At 40.1% G+C, this 18,376-nt stretch overlaps 1 protein-coding gene across 2 annotated transcripts in view; it reads right to left on the bottom strand.

Annotated features, from left to right (window-relative positions):
- The window catches only part of AIG1 (androgen induced 1), a 198,757-nt gene that overhangs the window by 5,236 nt on the left and 175,145 nt on the right, over window positions 1-18,376 (bottom strand). For both annotated transcript variants that reach the window (XM_066248277.1, XM_066248275.1), the window contains one exon: window positions 1,155-1,318. In XM_066248277.1, coding sequence (XP_066104374.1) covers window positions 1,155-1,318 — 164 coding nt within the window. The remainder of the gene's footprint in view (window positions 1-1,154; window positions 1,319-18,376) is intronic.

The following is an 18,376-nucleotide window of genomic DNA, read 5'->3' as shown; positions in this document are numbered from 1 at the left end:
ATTACTATTCCCATTGAACAGAAAGGAAAATTATTAAAAGATTAATTTCTGGTCCCTTAAGCAAGGGCCTGAATTGAATACAGAATTTTGACACTTATTCTAATTGACCACTTATTAAAATCAAGCCAGCTGCTGGGCAAAGAAGCCCTCAACCTCCTCCAGGCCATTTCACATTTGCTAACACTGACACATACCATCTTAGAAGATACACGCTCAGAAGAGTCTGATTCAATAACCACGCAGTGACTGTTTTATTTGTCTAATTAGGTCACGTTCCTGGCATTGGGTTTGGCACCAAGCAGGGTACTCAATGTCTGTGGAACACAGATCAATTTCTGGTGATGTCTAGAATGCTGTGACTGTTTCGGAGGGCAAGCCCAGAGCTCTCTAAATTCCCCACATCCTCTCGCCTGTGGATGTATTTTCATGCAGGACTCAAATCACTACACATCTGTGCTGTAGCTTTTTCCACCTTCCCACTTTTATGTTACCTCACACATACTTTGGATGGGTTTTGCACAACTTGGATAAGATTACGTGCCTTGACCAGATGGAGGCTCTGCCACAAACAGAAACAAAAGGGAAATCAAATCGTAGGTTAAGAGAGTTCTTGCAGCGCTAAGATGTTGCCCTTTACTGCTTGTACTTCTCTGCCACCTTCAACCCTTGAACAGTCCCTGGGAATGACAGTGGCCTGGGCCTTCTGTACTGCTTAGCAGGATGGTGGCGAGACATCTCTGAGGCTATTGCACCCGTGGAAAGGATGATGTAAAAAGTGGAGATCTGGGTGATTTCTATTGAGGCTGGTTACATTTAATAATTTACCTATTTAATTTCGGGTCCTTTAGCTAAGGCAGTATCTTATTAATCAGAGTGAACTCCCTGAGTTTTTTTTTTCTGTTAACACCACATTTCTCCCTATAAAATTTTATAGACATGCTTCTTTCTGCTTAGATTTGGATGTTTTACTAGCTAATAAGACAAAGGGAGTAATAAACCTTTCAGGAAACTGCCAGGAGCTCTTAAATGAACATTGCTGTTATAAAAAGGTGACTCTTAAGTGACCTGTGCTGTAGCGGAATTTCCCTTCTGTCTCTCCACACACTTTTCAAGATGGCAATCCTCTCGCTTTCTGCACCCCTAACAATACTTACTTCTCTGTGTATCCCAGATGTAGCTGTTCAGAGCTTCTCCTAGCAGGTACAAAAAGTTCATTAAGATGGTTGTAGACCCAAAGAAGATGATCCTGGCTCCTGGGCCAATGTGTTCCAGGAAAGGGTACACCCACATCCCAGTTACATGATGTATCCAACACACCCTGCAGTGGAATGACAACGGAGACAAAGACAGGAGTTACTTTCATGTCTGATTTCAAAGCTGCCGATATTACAAATATGGACCTCCCCCCCCCCCCCTTCCAACTATTCTTCCACAATGCCAGTCACAGTTTTGCTTCTAACAGTCAGGAGCTACCAGAAATTTTGTTGTGTTGTGTTTGTTTGACTTTTTATTCTGAAATAATTTTAGACTCACATAAGAGTTGCAAACATGGTACAGAGAGTTCCAGTATACCCTTCACTCAGCTTCCCTGCACGTTAACAACTTGTATAACTGTGGTCTAGTTACTAAATGAAGCGGTTAACATCGGTATAATACTACCAGCTGAACTGCAGATTTTATTTAGAATTCTGTTTTCTTGTTAATGTCCTTTATCTGATCCAGGACCCTATGTTGTATTTCGTGCTTTTCAATTAGGTCTTCCCAGGCCACTGTAAAAATCACCACCCTTATCCTGAGGCTCGCTATTCTCTATCTCTTTATTTTTCTCACCAGCCACTTAATGTACTGTATGTTCTCTTATCTGATTATTGTGTGTCCAGTGAGCACAGGAATTCTTCTCTATGATCAGTGATAGCTCTACAGCCCTGGCACATAGGATGCACTCAATAATTACTTGTTAAATTAATAAATGAATAAAAAAGAGCAAAATCAACATCTGTTTATTGAGCCTTCCTTATATAAAAGACTCTTTTCCAGTAACTTTAAAAAATAATTAAAAGAAATCTGTTCCCCCCACCCCAGTTCCTAGTTGGCAAACCGTTTTTTGTTTTTCTGTAGAGAGTACATGTTCTTTAGTGAAGCTTTTCTTTTAGAAAGTTTTCTTGACTTAGTAGGTCATCAAACCATCTCAGATACCGATGTCCTGTGATGTGGTGTTTCACCCGGATTGCTGTGAATGATGCTTCACCTGTCCCAACAGGTTGTCCTTTCACCGTTTCTTTCCTTGATATAATCAGGGCTCAATTTTCTGCACAAAAATGACTCACAGACTTGCTCATCTACTTGCCGAGATTTCTTGGTTCTTGGTTGCCTTTCAATTTCTATCTCAACCTACGGCTGTCTCATCTTAATGCCAAATAGCATCTGCATAATGTAATGATAACCAATTTTAATTTTAGTCTAAAATGGATAACCATGATCTGTTGTTTATATGTGTATGCACACATGTGTACACACATATATATGCATGTTATAGTGAGATAACTCTTCTGGGACTGTATTTCATTAAATGTACCTCCATCATCAATCACTGTAATGTGCAATTAAAATGACATTTACTAATGCCTCTTATTTGAGTACTGTGATGCACACTAGGGATACAGAAGTAACTGAGGAAAGGTGGTTCTTGTCTTCATGCAGTGTAGTTTAATGAGGAATACAGATATTAAAAGGGAAGTACGGTAAGCAGGATGATCAGAATTAAGAAAAAGTTAAGTGTAAGATGTCTTGGGTGCTCAGGAATCATTTCCTGTTTTCTTTTTTGGAACCTTGCACTTACCATGAGTGTTTCTTTCTTTTGTGTATTCAACTTCCTTTCAAATCAATTTTTTTTCACAAAAAAAATGTTTCCAGCAACTTCACAAATACTGCTCTATACTTTTCTTCAAAGGCAAACTTTTATTCAGTGAGCCTATCCTCATTGACTCCATATTATACCTTACACTCATCCTCTGCCTACATCAGTCTTCTGTTCTTGATACTCCACTCAAACATACGGGCTCCTTGACATCAGGTTCTTCTGGTTTTCCTCTTTGGGCTGTTCTTCTTGGATCTTTTTGTAAGTTCACCCTTCATCATTCTACCATGAAATGTTGAATTTCCTTAAGGTTAGGTTTTAAAACCTTCTTATATTACACTGGGGAAAAAAATTTTTGTTGCATCCGCAAAAAACACTTGTTTTTACCTAATTTGAGTGTGCTGATCTCAAATCTGACATTAGTTTTTCTCTGTAAGCTACAGTTTTTTTGCAATTCAAGATTTTAGGTTTTCATCTTATTGTAAAATTTTCAACATTTAGTTTAACATAATGAAGTAGAATGTCTTCTTGGGCATCATCTTTGTAAAAATATAATAATTTATATAATGCAGTAAATACACTAATACATTAAAATATGATTGCATCAGAATTTGTCTACAATTTCAAAATAGAACATATTAAAACACTTATTTTAATCATAAAATTTGCGCAAAACTTATTTAAATTCTATTCAGGCAAACATTTGCATTTGTAGCTCTTGCGTTTGTGTACTTGTTGAGGACAATCTTGTCTGATACTCCAGCAGTAGTCTGTTCATCACTAACAGTTCCAGGATTTTTGGGAAACTTATCAAGGTGACTGTTCAGGAAGTCAATCTTAATGCTCATGTTACATCCAATGTTGCGGAAAGCCAACAGCATCCTTTGAACCAAAGGTTCATAGTTTTCTGCTTTTTTTTTGCCAAGGAAGTTCTTTGTAACTGTCACAAAAGACTGTCACGCTGCTTTCTCCTCCTTATTCATTTTCCTGGCAAATTCTTCATCATGTATGAGGGTTCGAATTTGATATCCATCAAATACACCTGCTTTTATCTTCTCGAAAGACAAGGCAAGAAAAGCAGAAACAATATGTTGAAAGCATTCACTTTTTCTATTCAAAGCCTGAACAAACTGCTTCATTAAGCCAAGTTTGATGTGAAGTGGGAGGAAATGATCCTGTCTGGATTAACTACAGGTTCATTCACAATATTTTGCATCCCTACTTCCAGAGCTTCATGTTTCGGCCACTCCTTCTGTGTCCAGTGTTTCTCCCGAGCTTGGCTGTCCCACAAACACAGAAAGCAAGGATACTTCGTGAAACCTCTCTGTTGTCCTAGCAGGAAATTTACCATTTTAAGATCCACATAAATGATCCAGTTATGCTCCTCATACTTCAGAAAGTCGAGGACAATTTTTATGTCATTCTTACTAAGCCATTCAATTCGTGTTGGCTAAACTGCTGAGGGGTTAATGACTGCTTGGCATCAGAAGAAGACCCTTCAGATTCTACAACCATTTCCTCATGCATCTTATCAAAATACACTTGATCACCATGTTCACTTTCTTTGTCCTTAGAAGAAATAAAACCATTGAAAACTGGAACCGGGAGTGTCTCAGAGTGTGGGATAGGTCGTATTGCTGAAGGAATGTTAGGATATGCGATCATATGCTGTTTTTTTTGCCGATGCCCTTTGTATGGATCAGACAGAAATAACAGTCACTGCTGTGGTCCTTAGGTTCATGCCAAACCATGGGAATAGCAAAAGGCATTCCTTTGCATTTTCTTTTGTCCAGGCATGAAGCATTTCCTCACAATTATGACACACAATATGAGGAGCCCAATTCTTGTCTTGATTGCCAAGGGGAACTTGAAAATAGGCAATATATGCATGTATCTCAAGTGATGAAATATTGCGCCTTTGATGTTGAAGTGTGTAACAGCCACATATATAAGGTCTACCGGAAAGTACCGTCCGTTTCTATCACAACAAGTTTTGACACGTAAGCACATGTTTATTTGGCGCATGTGTGCCTCTCTATTTTTATCATTTAATGTATACATACTGACTTAGCAAATTAACTAAAACAAAGTTGATTCACATTAGTCTTATGTGTGAAGTGATAGTGTACCCATGGCTACTGATAAAGTTCATTTACACCACTGTATTGTATACGAATTTCAACAAGGAAGAAATGCTACAGAAGAAGCATATAGAAATTTATTGAAAGTGTTTGGTGAAGGTACAGTTTCTGATAGAAACATGCAGAAGATGGTTTGAAAAATTCGAAACAGGTGCTTTCGACCTTTCTGATAAGCCACGTTCTGGGCGACCATCTTTGATTGATGACAATGTTGTTAAGACCATGTTGGAGCAAGATCCTTTTCTGACAACATCAGAGATAGCAGAAAGGCTTAACTCAGCTCAGCAAACCATTTCAGACCATATTAGGAAGATAGGATTGGTGTGGAAATATATTATTTAATAAAGTTTATTGACGGTAAGAAAAATTTGTATTTTGTTTATGGACCTTATATAACAGAAGGTGTCAGGACTATTCTTACATTTACGCCTACTCGAAGAAGCCATGGTTCAATCTTAAAACAAAATAAGAGGGTGTTTTTATCAGATAATAATTTTTTACATTTAAAAACAACTATAATTATGTAAAAGTGATGTTTGTAAAACATTAATTGCCTTGTGTTCAATCCAAGAGTTGTTGCCCTTTAACTCCAATTTAAAAACCAACGCATGCCATTAACTGTAACAAAAAGAAATTAAAATTGCATAAAAACTAGAGCATGCACCAAAAACGGATTTCAGATTTGGAATCAGCGATGCAGGAATATATAGAAAAAGTTCTAAAACCTCATGCAACAGAAAATGAAGAAAAAAAAAATTGTTCCCCAGTGTTATGCACTCTCAGTTGATGTGTTTATTCACACCTGCTGCTTCAAGTCTACGACCTATACATACGTATCACACTAACTTATGTCCCGGTCCAGATCCCCGCTCTGTTCCAGGACAGCTTATCAAACAGTTCTCATCACAGCTCATTTTGCACAATTTGCACATCATAGACACCCCAGACTTGATATATCTGCAGCCAATGTCACGCTTGTTTCCCTCAAACCTGGTCCTCCTCTGGTGTCTTTTATCTCTGTGAATAGTCCTACCTCCATTCAGCATTACAACTCAAACCTGGGAGTCATCTTTGTTACTTTCCTCTCTTTCATCACACATTTTCAATCCATTACTTTGTCTTGTCAAGGTTATCTCACTCAATCATCTCTCCAATAAGTTATTTTTTTCCATCTCCATCACCAGCATCCTAATTTGTGTTATGATCATTTATATATGTCTGGAGTACTGCTGGAGTTTCTCATTTCTCTCCATATCTGCTTTTGTCTCCTTCCAATTCATCCTCACAATGGCCAGAAGAATCTTTTCAAACCAGAAATCCGAACATATTATATCCTTGCCTCAAACATGTCAGTTAATTCCCATTGCTTTTTTGTTAAAGACACACATTTTTAAAAAGTCTAGAGTGCCCTTCATAGTGTGGCTTCTACCTTTTTCATCCCTAATAGTATGACCTGCTTTTGTTACGCTGGCTTTCATTTAGTTCCTTGATGTCGCCATGTTCCTTCCTGCCATATGGATTTTCCCATGCTCCCTTTTTTCTGTCTATGCTGTTGGTTACTCAATACTTTGACACATTAAATTATATTTCTCCTTTATATCTTAGCTCAACTATTATAACCAACCACTCATCACTAAGGAAAGCTTTCTCTGACTTATTAGATTGAAGCAGATTTTATAAGCTCTTTCAAAATCATGAATCTCTCTTGTTTTTAAAGCTTTTCTTTTTATTAGTACTTAAATTTGAATGACATATTTATTTGTATAATACTTCTTTCCTTTTAGAGTATATAATTTTTTGAAGGGAGGGATCGTGTCTTTTTTTTTTATTACTCAGTGTGTCCTCAGCACTTGCCACAATGCCTGTCACATAGTAGGAGAAGGAATAAAGTAGCATTTAAGAATGCTGTGCTAGGAGGAGTAAGAGTTAATTGAACAAAGATGGGAGGCAAGTCTTGCTGGCCAAATGGAATAACGTGTCCAAAGACCTGAAAACAAAGGAGAGCTTCCAGATATTCAAGGAGAAAACATTTTGTTGAGATCAAGGGATAGAGGACGAGGACATGAAGGGCAGCAGTTGCTACACTGTGCGCGGCTTTTAAAACTGTGGTAAGAAATGTAGACTCAATCCTGGTGTGGATATTGGGAAGTCTTTGCTGAGTATTAAATGAATGTGAAGCAGATCAGGTGGTCAGAAGAGCAGGTGTTGGCTCTCTAAGATGTTTGCAAGCTGGTTGGCTGGTAGCTTAAATTCAACCGTGCAGGGAGTACTTACACCAAGGACTGGTAAACACTACCCGTTGGGCTTCCTCCCCCTCACCTCCAGAAAAGCTGGTTGTTAAACATTTGCCAGTAACCCACTGGTTACTAGCATTAAGAATAGAAGAAAAGGCCTTTGCCGGTTGGCTCAGCGGTAGAGCGTCGGCCTGGCGTGCGGGGGACCGGGGTTCAATTCCTGGCCAGGGCACATAGGGGAAGCGCCCATTTGCTTCTCCACCCCCACCCCCTCCTTCCTCTCTGTCTCTCTCTTCCCCTCCCGCAGCCAAGGCTCCATTGGAGCAAAGATGGCCCGGGCGCTGGGGATGGCTCCTTGGCCTCTGCCCCAGGCGCTACAGTGGCTCTGGTCGTGGCAGAGCGACGCCCCGGAGGGGCAGAGCATCGCCCCCTGGTGGGCAGAGCTTCGCCCCTGGTGGGTGTGCCGGGTGGATCCCGGTTGGGCGCATGCGGGAGTCTGTCTGTCTCTCCCGGTTTCCAGCTTCAGAAAAATACAAAAAAAAAAAAAAAAAAAAAAAAGAATAGAAGAAAACATGATAAAACTACCAGAAGGCTTTGCATACAATGATAATTTTTGTGTTGTTTTCTCTTGTGTGTGTGCAAGTGTGTGTGTACACGCATGTACGTGCATGCTGGCTGGGTCACGATATGAAAGATGTTTTTATTTATTTATATTTTTACTCCCAGTAAAATAAATTTGCAAAGCACTGATTTAGGAAATAAGAATTAAAAGAAGTTGGTGATTGATGGGACTCAGGCAGTTAGGGAACTGAGATGAGTTAAGGATTAATCATAGATTCCTGGCTTGATTAAGTAGGCGGAACACGCTGCCATTTCCTGAGCTAGGGAATGCCGTAAGGGAGCTGGTCGAAGGGGATGACGAGTTCAGTCTGGACATGCTGAGATTGAGGAATCTGTAAGATAGCCAAGTGGAGATATCCTGACACCAGTTACATGGGTTCAAGCTGTAGAGAAAGGACTCACATGGCAATGCAGATATTGGCTGCGCTGGCCCAAAGACGGTGTTTGAAGCCACCAGAACAGATTGAGATCACCCAGGCAGAGGATAAGGTATGAATAAAGTGAGTCCATGGGGCAGCCGTAAAAAAAGATCAAGATTTAAAGGAGTTCAAGGAGGATGAGGCACAAAGAAAACCAAAACAAGGTGGGCTAGGACATAAAAGGCAGACAGAAAAGTGTAGCGTCTTGAATCTAATGAACAAGTGGATCAAGGGTAGAGCAGACCACATTTATTAGCACAGCATCTTTGAGAAGTGAGAATAATTAGAAAACAGACTTTCCACCTACAGAGCAGAAGCAGGATATCTGCCCTGATTTCAAGTGGTATATGTATCATTCAAACCACCTTTAGATGCTGAATGGGTACAAATGAAAAATAGTAAGTAAAGAGAAACCGACCTTGACAAGCTCAGTAGCTCCTTACGCCATATGGCCAAATGTCATCCTATCACAGAATTCACGAGTTATTATGTGGGGGTCACTGGAGTCCGTGAGGGGCATAGCATCCCTCTCTCTTCTGCCTCTGCCACCCTTGTTTATCCTGGATAGACACACATATCTATCTTACTTCTGATGACCTTTCAGCTCTTAAGATTGGCGCATTTTAAAGAGGATTTAAAAATTCCTTAAATTAATCATATTTTGGTAAGGAGCTAGGCTATTTGGCAACCAGGCTGTTAAGTCCTAAGACACACAGAACACAGATTGAATGCAGAAATAGCTACTGTTAATAGCTAATGATACTGACTTCTCAGCGACAGGCACTATGCTGAAGGTTTTACACGAGCAACTCTTTGGTGCAGGTGTCATGGCAATGCCATTTTATAGACATTTACAGATGAGGCCCCGGGAGGCGTAGTGAGTGGAGATTTGGGGCTGTGTAGCTCAGCAGTGCGCTCTCAGCTTCTGTGCCAGGCTCCTCTAGCACTGTGGAGACTAGAATCCGACGGATGTGCTCAGAACCCAAATTATCCAACTATAACATCTTTGTGTAAATTTTCTTTTTCTTTTTGTCCTCTGAGTCTAAAAGTAACTCACACTCACTCTAGAAGTGTGTGAAATATAGACATATTGCAAGATGCAAGATAGGCCAGTTTGGGTGAAGTTTGAATGTAAGTCTGAGTCTCTTACAAAACTCAGGAATCAGCTTTTAAAACTTCCCTCGAAGAGAGGAGAGCTACTGCAGGGGTAAGTAGTCAACACTTCCGAGAAGGCAGTTACACCTGGTGTGCGTTTACTCTCCTGGAATTTACTCCACTGCTTGGCAGGCAATGAGCCCGCCCCGCAGGGTGCAGGGAGACAGGGCGTGTGCGTCAGCTCCTCACCCAGTGGGTGTCTGTGTGTCTCCCACGGTGCCTCCAACCTGAGGCTGCTCAAGGACTTTGCAAGGTCACTTCTGACTTCTGGCTCCAATGCTGACTTTAGATTGGCCCTCTCTTTAGATCTAAGGATCTCATTTTAGGGCCTTTCCTTAGGTCCCTTAGACCAGCTCCTGAGTATTGATGGTATGTTACATTTTTGAAAACCTCAAACGTTGGAGTTTCCTGGAATTCATATACTCATTTATTCACCATACGTTTCTTGAGCCCCCACTGTGTGCCAGGTGGCACAAGCAACAGTGGGCACGCAAAGGTGTGCCCTTGAGGATGAGACAGTACAGAGGGGCTGCCAAGCTTCCCACCGAAAAGACTACATTCCAGGGAATATGACAAAGGATGTCTGCCGAGATGGAAACAGGGCTCTGGAAACAGTGCTCAGAAAGTTCTCTTCAGTGATGAGTGTGATAGTTCTAGAGAATTAATGCATCATCAGGCCAATACCAAACGGAGGGGTCCCATCTGAGGCACTGGGGAATGCCCTGTAGCTGAACTGCAGAGATCATTTTAGAAGTTACACAGAATAATATGATCCTTCCCTTACTGTGGGTTTAATGGAGGATTCCTCCAGGCAATCTTTTAAGGCACAACCATACTTTAAGGTGGATCAAAGTCTTTCCAATGTTCTCATTGGAGCTAGCCCAAATTTATAGAGCCTGGGCTATATCTACACATAAGGCTGGTGTTACGGGTGTGCCCCCAGGCAGTCACTTGTGGCCCTGTGATCAGAAGGACCCTCACTTGGTTTACTGCTGTGCTCTCACTGTCTTGAAATTCTTAATAATTTTTGAAGGGGTTCTGCATTTTTATTTGGCACTAGGCCCCCCAGATTATGTAGCTGTGTTATCTATATTTTGGATCAACCTCCAGCTCATCCACATAGTAGTAGTTTACCGTGGACATTATTTAACTTCTCAAGCCTCAGTTTCCTCTCTGGTAAAAGGGTATAAACTGCCACCTTAGCGATGTTCTTAGCACCATCAACCTAGGTCAAACGGGGAAGACCAAGCAAACAAAAACAAAACACCCTCCCGCCGCTGCTCCTTCCGCATAAATATATAACGTTTCCCCGTACTTCTCACACACAAAGATGTTTTCAAGGTTCCAAGTCCCTCCACCCATCCCTGGAGAAAGAGGCAAATTGTGCATGCCTCCCAGACTGGATTCCTGCAGTGAGGTAATGAGGGAATGTGTTTTCGTCCTGACTCTCAATCATAAATATCAGAGTAATTTATCCACACAGGAGGCCAATGCTTCACTTCAATACGTTTTCCTCAGCACATGCCCTGGCACACGTCTAAACTAGTTTCAAATGCTCTACTTCCTCCGAGCCCCACTTTCTACGGCCTACCTGGTCTTATGGTGATGTTTCTTTGAAGAGGGTTCAGTTCGGATTTCCCTTAATAAAATTCATACCGGCTTTGCTTAACTTTAATCATTTGGACCTTCTCAAAACATATAGGTGCCAAACATCACGTTGACACATTGGACATTGTAGGGAACATTGTGTTTGTTCTGGAGAGAAGTGTGTGTGTGTGTGGGGGGTGTAGGTCTGGAGAGAAGTGTGTGTGTGGGGGGTGTAGGCAGTGAGGACTCATGGCCCAAACCATCATCAGGGCTGCTTTGGTGTGAGGAGCCCATGTTAAGATGGAGGAACATCTTAAATCCCACAGCAGAAAGTTGTCATTTTTAGTTTTGCAGAAATGATCTGTAGTGATTTTTTTCCTCCCTCCCTCCCTCCCTGCCTCCCTCCCTTCCTTCCTTCTTTCCTTCCCTTCTTCCCTTCTTCCTCCCCCCTTTCTTTTTCTTTTTTGCAACAACTAAAGCAAGAATTATTGGCCATGCGGGAGGAAAGTCAGAGAAAAGAAGACCTTGGAGACAGGTTGAGAGGTTAGCCCGGGAAGAGCTGCCACTGCCCACTGCCCCCTGCTCCTCTGGTCGCAAGTTTCTCCGTCGTGTTTCTTTAGCACATTTTGTGCGTCTCCCTCGAGTGGATGCTTCTTCCTTAGGACCACAAGCAATGTGTTGGTTATCCCTGTCACGATGACATCTTCCTTGACTGTGCAATATCCTTGGACTTCCAATCTTTCTCTGTAATCGCCAACCTTTTCTAATAAATAGCAAACTTTTTAGACATTTCTTTTTTTTTTTTTAATTTTTATTTTTTTGTATTTTTCCGAAGCTGAAAACGGGGAGAGATAGTCAGACAGACTCCCGCATGTGCCCGACCGGGATCCACCCGGCACGCCCACCAGGGGGCGACGCTCTGCCCACCAGGGGGCGATGCTCTGCCCCTCCGGGGCGTCGCTCTGTTGCGACCAGAGCCACTATAGCGCCTGGGGCAGAGGCCAAGGAGCCATTCCCAGCGCCCGGGCCATCTTTGCTCCAATGGAGCCTTGGCTGCGGGAGGGGAAGAGAGAGACAGAGAGGAAGGAGAGGGGGAGGGGTGCAGCAGATGGGCGCTTCTCCTGTGTGCCCTGGCCGGGAATCGAACCCGGGACTTCTGCACGCCAGGCCGACGCTCTACCACTGAGCCAACCGGCCAGGGCCAGACATTTCTTAAGCTCCTGCTTAGTGGCAGTGCCCAGTGTCATATTACAGTGAAGCTGTTCCGGTATTATCTGTCACAGCTGTCCTCTGTGTGCTGCTTCTACAACTGCTAAATGTTCCTTTTATGTTTTCATTGGACAAATGTGTATCAGTGCGTCGAGTGTGCCAGACCCGTGAATGTAGAAGTTTAGGAAGTAAATGTGGTCCCTGCCCTTGTGACAGGATTCCCAGTCTAATGATAATACAGACATCAGGTGACACTGTAGTGTTATGCCCTGACTAGTGCAAAGGAGAAGGGCAGACTCAATTATTTTTTTGAGTTTTAGTGTTTACTTTTTTCAACTTCATTTTAATTTTTATCAGAATTAAATCATCAAAAAGTTCTGGAAAGCTCATGAAAAGAAGCAGAAACTCCCTGCCCAACCCAACTGTAACCCTGGGTCTCTTTCCTGTGCCGTGTCCTGCGCCCCAGAGGAAGCCACCTCCAGTAATTTTAGCTGTGTCTTCTAGCTTTTATACCCATATTTCTTAAAAACAGCCATATATTGCTGCTTCTTGATTCACTCTTGTTAGAAATTATCATAAGACTTCCTAATATGAAAGATGTAGGTTCAGCCTTCTTACAACCTCTCTCCTCATTTACCCTCACTTAATATTCACCAAATACTTTTATATCCTATTTCGGGGGCCTACATTAGTTTTCAGTATTTTTTTTTTCCTTATGCTTTTTGTGTTTATATCTAAAATTTCTGCTAAGCCAACTTCCTTGTATTTTCTTCTGGAAATTTCTAATATTAAGTTTTACATTTAGGTTTATGATGTATTTTGAGTTAATTTCTGTGAAAGGTTAAGGTTTGTGTCTAAATTCAGTTTCCCTGTGAACTTCCAATTGTTCCTGGGCCATTTGTTGAAATGGCCTTTCCTTCATTGAATTGCCTTTCCTTCTTAGTAAAATATCAGTTGACTATATTTATGTCAATCTATTTCCGGGCTCTCTACTCTGCTCCACTGAACTTCATCATGTTTATTGTTTTGCCAAGACCAGTGTTTTGATGACTGGAGCTTTATAGTAAGTCTTGAGTCAGATAGTGTCAGTTCTCCAATTGTCTCTTTCTTCTTCAGTACTGAGTTGGCTATTCTGGGGTTTTTGCCTTTCAGCATAAAATTCAGAATCAGTTTGTCAGTATCCATAAAAAAATTTGCAAAGATTTTGGTTATGCTTGGGTGGAATCCATAGATCAAGCTGGTAAGAACAGACATCTTATCAATATTGGGATCTCCAATCCAGACACATAGACTGTCTATCCACTTATTTACATGCTACTTCTTTCATCAGTGTTACAGTTTTGCATATTAATGTTATATATATTTTGCTAGATTTATATCTAAGTATTTCATATTTTGGTACTATAGTGAATGGTATTACTTTGAGTTACAAATATCAATTTCTTGTAGTTAATATATAGGAATACAATCAATTTTTCACATTAACATTGTATCTAGTTGCTAATTAATTCCAGGAGTGTTTTTGTAAATTCTTTGGGGTTGTCTACATGTCATTTGTGAACAAAGACAGTTTCACTCTTTCCTCTTAATCTGATACCTTCTACTTTCTTTTCTCATCCAATTGCAGTAGTTAGAATTTTCTGTACAACATTAAATAGAAACAGTGAGAAGGAATATCCTTGCGTTACCACTAACTTTAAGAGAAAGCATCCAGTTTTTTATAACTTTCTTTGTTCTGAAATGTGCATTGTTTGAAATAAATCCAGCTCTACTGGCTTTATTTTGATTAGTACTAGCATGTTACATCTTTCTCTATCCCTTTACTCTTAGCCTGTCTATGTCTCTATATTTAAAGTGGGGTTTCTGTATGCAAAATTATTTGGGTATTGTTTTGTAAATCTACTGTGACAATTTGCTTTTTAATTGCTGTATTCGGACTATTTATGTTTAAAGTGATAATTGATATAGTTGCATTAATAACTACCTTGTTTGTATTTTTCATTTATTGCATTTTTTTCTTTCTCTTTTTTTCTATTTTCTCTAGTTTTAATGATTTTACATGCTTCTATTTCCCCTTCTCTCTCTCTGTATATCAATTAAACTTTTTTTGTGTGACAGAGACAGAGATAGAGACAGAGAGAGGGACAGATAGGAACAGATAGATAGGAAGGGAGAGATGAGAAGCATCAATTTTTCATTGAGGGCACCTTAGTTGTTCATTGATTCCTTTATCATATGTGCCTTGACCTGGGGGGGCTACAGAAGACTGAGTGACCCCTTGCTCAAGCCAGCAAGCTTGGGTTCAAGCTGGTTAGCCTTGCTCAAACCAGATGAGCCCGTGCTCAAGCTGCTGACCTTGGGGCCTCGAACCTGGGTCCTCTGAATCCTAGTCCGACGCTCTATCTACTGTGCAACCAGGCTCATTTAAACGTTTTTATGCAAACTTATCTAGTGTTTCTATAGAGTTGCAGTATAAATTTACAACAAATCTAAACCCACTTTCAAATATCTATTTATCTAAACCCACTTTCAAATTATCTATTTACAGATAGTTCAGATACCTTTTATTTCACTTTTACTTATTCCTTTTTGCATGTCCTTCCTTTTTTATGTAGATTTAAGTGTCTGACCTATATAATTTTCCTCTTCCTGAAGAACCCCTTTTAACATTCTTTTAGGGCCGGTCTGCAGGCAATGAATTCCCTCAGTTTTACTTTGTATAACACAAAAATCTTTATTTCTCCTTCATTTTTGAAAGATAATTTTGCCGGATACAGAAAACTCTAGGTTAATGTTTATTTTCTTTCAACACTTTAAATGTTTTACTTCACTGTCCTCCCGCTTGCAGTGGTTTCTGATGAAAAGTATAGATCCTATCCTCATTCTGCTGTAAGTAAATAGTGTTTCCCCACCTTCACTCCTCACCTTCCCTCTTTCAAATATATCTTCGGTCTTCTGCAGCTTGGATATGACATTTGTACATTTTTGGTACTTATCCTGATCAGTAGTCTCTGAGCTTCCTGAATCTGGATCTGTGGTTTGGCGTCATAGGTTTTGGAAAATTCTTAGCCATTCTTACTTCAAACATTTCTTCTGCTCTGCTCTCTCTCTCCCTGCTGATATTCCAATTTTGTGCATGTTACACCTTTTGATCTTGCTTCACAGTTCTCAGGTGTTCTGTTCCATCTTTTTCATTCTTTTATCTTTTTTCTCTTGCAGTTCAGTATGAGAAGTTTCTATTGATGATTGTTCTGCTCACTGATTCTGTCCTTGACTGTGCCCCGTCTACGGGTGAATCTGTCAAAAGGCATTCTTTATTTCTGTTATTGTTTTTTTGATTTATGGCCTTCCTTTTGGATTCCTTCTTAGAAGTTTCTTACTCTGCTTATACTACCCTTGTTTTAACATGTTAATCATAGTTATTTTAAATTTCTTGTCTAATAATTTCAAAATTTGTGACATGTTTGGTTTTGATGTTTCCTTTGTCTCTTCAGACTTTTTCTTTTTATTTAATATTTTACTGTTATCATGCTTTTTAACTCTTTTGTTGAAAGTCAGGCCTAATGTCTCTGGTACTAGAAATTGAGGCAAATAGAATTTTAGTTTTCTGTTATTATGAATTGGACTTGGGTTGTGTTTAATGTTTGCTATAGCCATAGATGCCAGAAGCTTTAATTTTCTTTAGTGCCCTTGTTTTTCTCTTCCTTTTGTTTTCAAATTTCCCTAAGAACTCCTTGTTAGATAAAGTCTGTGTCTTTTAGCTCTTTCAGTTGTAATCCTCTATCATACTAGAGTCCTGTTGATGTGGTAGCAGATCTGCATTGGGGATGTGTTCTGTAATCAGTTGGTTAAATCTTAGTCTATCAGTAGGCATGTGTCCTAATCTGTGAGAAAGGAAAGCTAGAGGGAGCTAGAGTTGAGTATTTCCCCTTCCATTGAGTCGATAATGCTCTGGTAATGACTCTTCCCCTTTAAAGAAGCCTTCATTCTTGAGAATGTGCTGGGTGTATTTCAGAAAGGTTACATTTGCTCTCTTCTTGCCAGAAACACAAGTGTTGTTCTTGGCTTTTCACCATTGGTCTCATTCATCTTTGAATCTCTATCAGTTAGTACAGCCAATATATAGTAAATACTGCATATATTTATAGTACAAATAAATCAGTGAATAAAGGTAAATCCATAAAGAAGGTGGTTTAGAATAAAAAGCAAAGAGTATTTCTACCTCAACACTGGTGAATACATTCAAAATGCAGGTAGTATTTTAAATTTTATATCCACTAAACAGAGGCAAAGATATTTGGTTTTTCTAATTTTTAAAATGGAAAAACAGTGGTGCTTGGCATACTGCATAAACAATAGAAGGCCTTCCTTCTTCCAGAAGAGCGGTCTGGTTCACTGTTCGGTTTCTAAAGGCAGAGCAGGAGTCTACTGGGCTGGCTTTTGGAGCTCACTCTTTCTCACTTACATTTCTCCACTGTATCTCCTACACTTGAATGGTAAGTCCCTCCTCCTAGTTTCTAGTCCTGCTGACCTTGAGTTTTTATCCTGGCCCTGATCTCATTCTTGTCTGTCTATTGGGAAAGCCCATATTCCCCCTATCATCCATCTCACCTGAAAGGTGAGTGGTTGCTTCCCAACAATTTCCAACCTGAAAGCTTCAACCCTTGATTCAGTTTAAATTTCTTCCATCTCAATCCTGGGTCCTTTCCATGTCTGCCTCACTGGCCAAATCCATATCTAATTCTTTATTAGTTTATGTTCTCCATCTCATTGAAGTTTTCTCTTTAAAGTACTTTATTTTTTTTAATTATTTTCTTGCTGTTAATTTATTTTTTCCTTTTTATTGAATTTATTGGGATGACACTGGCTAACAAAATTATACAGGTTTCAGGTGTACAATTCTGTAACACATCATCTGTACGTTCAATTGCACATTCACCACCTCAAGTCAAGTCTCCTTCCATCACCATTTATTCCCCTTATACCCTCTCCCACTTTTCTCCCATTTCCCCCACCCCCAGCAATCATATCTTATAATATGTGGTAGAAATTTTACATATCTCCGTGCATGGAGGTACGCAATGAAGACTCACACTACAGAGGAAGGTCATACAATGCCCTGGGAAAAGTTTATAAATTAAAGTAGCTAAAACTGAAACAACTAAAATCCTACTAGTTCATAAATGTTTTCCCATCTCTTAGCCTGAGGGAAAGAGAAAAGTAAATTAAATAAAGAGTTACAGTTTTTACTCTCTCCTAAGTGGCAGAAACAATGTTTTGGCAGGATTGAATAGAAGAACAGATGCTAAGCCTTAGTAAATGAATTGTTCTCTTTACTTGAATGACTGAGCACCAGTTGACTTTTCTGGTGATCTCTGTTAGCGCAAGACAGGCTGCGCAATAAAGCTCCCTTGGGCACTGAATGGCTCAAGTCATCGACTCACAACCAAGGGGAAGTGACACTTACCAGAATGCGTTTATTTTAGACAACAAAGACAATGAACAAATCCAGGTGTCGAGTCCCTGGGAAGAATGAACGCACACATGAACACAACAAAAATGCAAAGTTATTTTCACTTCTCAGTGTTATCCTCATATCTTGAAAAGTTGATCTTTTCCCCTTTTATACTCCAACGCTATACTTTTTCTAGTGTATGATCACAAACCTGTCTTTTGTAAGATTCAGCACTGATGAAATTATTCTATTCATCATTTAGTTCCATTTGTCCTTAGAGCAATAATATGAGACCACTGAAGGTCATTCATAGGACATAATGTAATAAGATCAAAGGGACGCTGGTCTCACTAGGTGAAAAGCTGCTTGAAAAGAAAACTGAGTAGACAGCGTGCCCTCCCTTAGTGTCGCACCCAAAGACCAGACAGACTGGCATTACCACCAATATTCCATTTCTTTTCATTAAGCAGTGACACAGTGAGTATTTGGATACTGTCTATGCTACAAATGGGAATAACAAAGGAAGAACTGCTGCCATGGAAACTTACTTGATGGCCTTTGTGGTGAGCTCCTTCCTTGCTACTTGAATGCAAGCAAGCCCCACACAACAAAGGGCCTATCAACGTTAAAGCCGATAAAGCTTCTATGCAAGAGCACTGATTATTAACTCTAATGAATTCCTTGAACATTGCAATCTG

This window comes from Saccopteryx bilineata, chromosome 12 (genome assembly GCF_036850765.1).
Source record: "Saccopteryx bilineata isolate mSacBil1 chromosome 12, mSacBil1_pri_phased_curated, whole genome shotgun sequence".
Classification (NCBI taxonomy): domain Eukaryota; kingdom Metazoa; phylum Chordata; class Mammalia; order Chiroptera; family Emballonuridae; genus Saccopteryx; species Saccopteryx bilineata.
The sequence above is the reverse complement of the archived record's forward strand: the minus strand, read 5'-3'. Positions and strand labels throughout refer to the sequence as shown.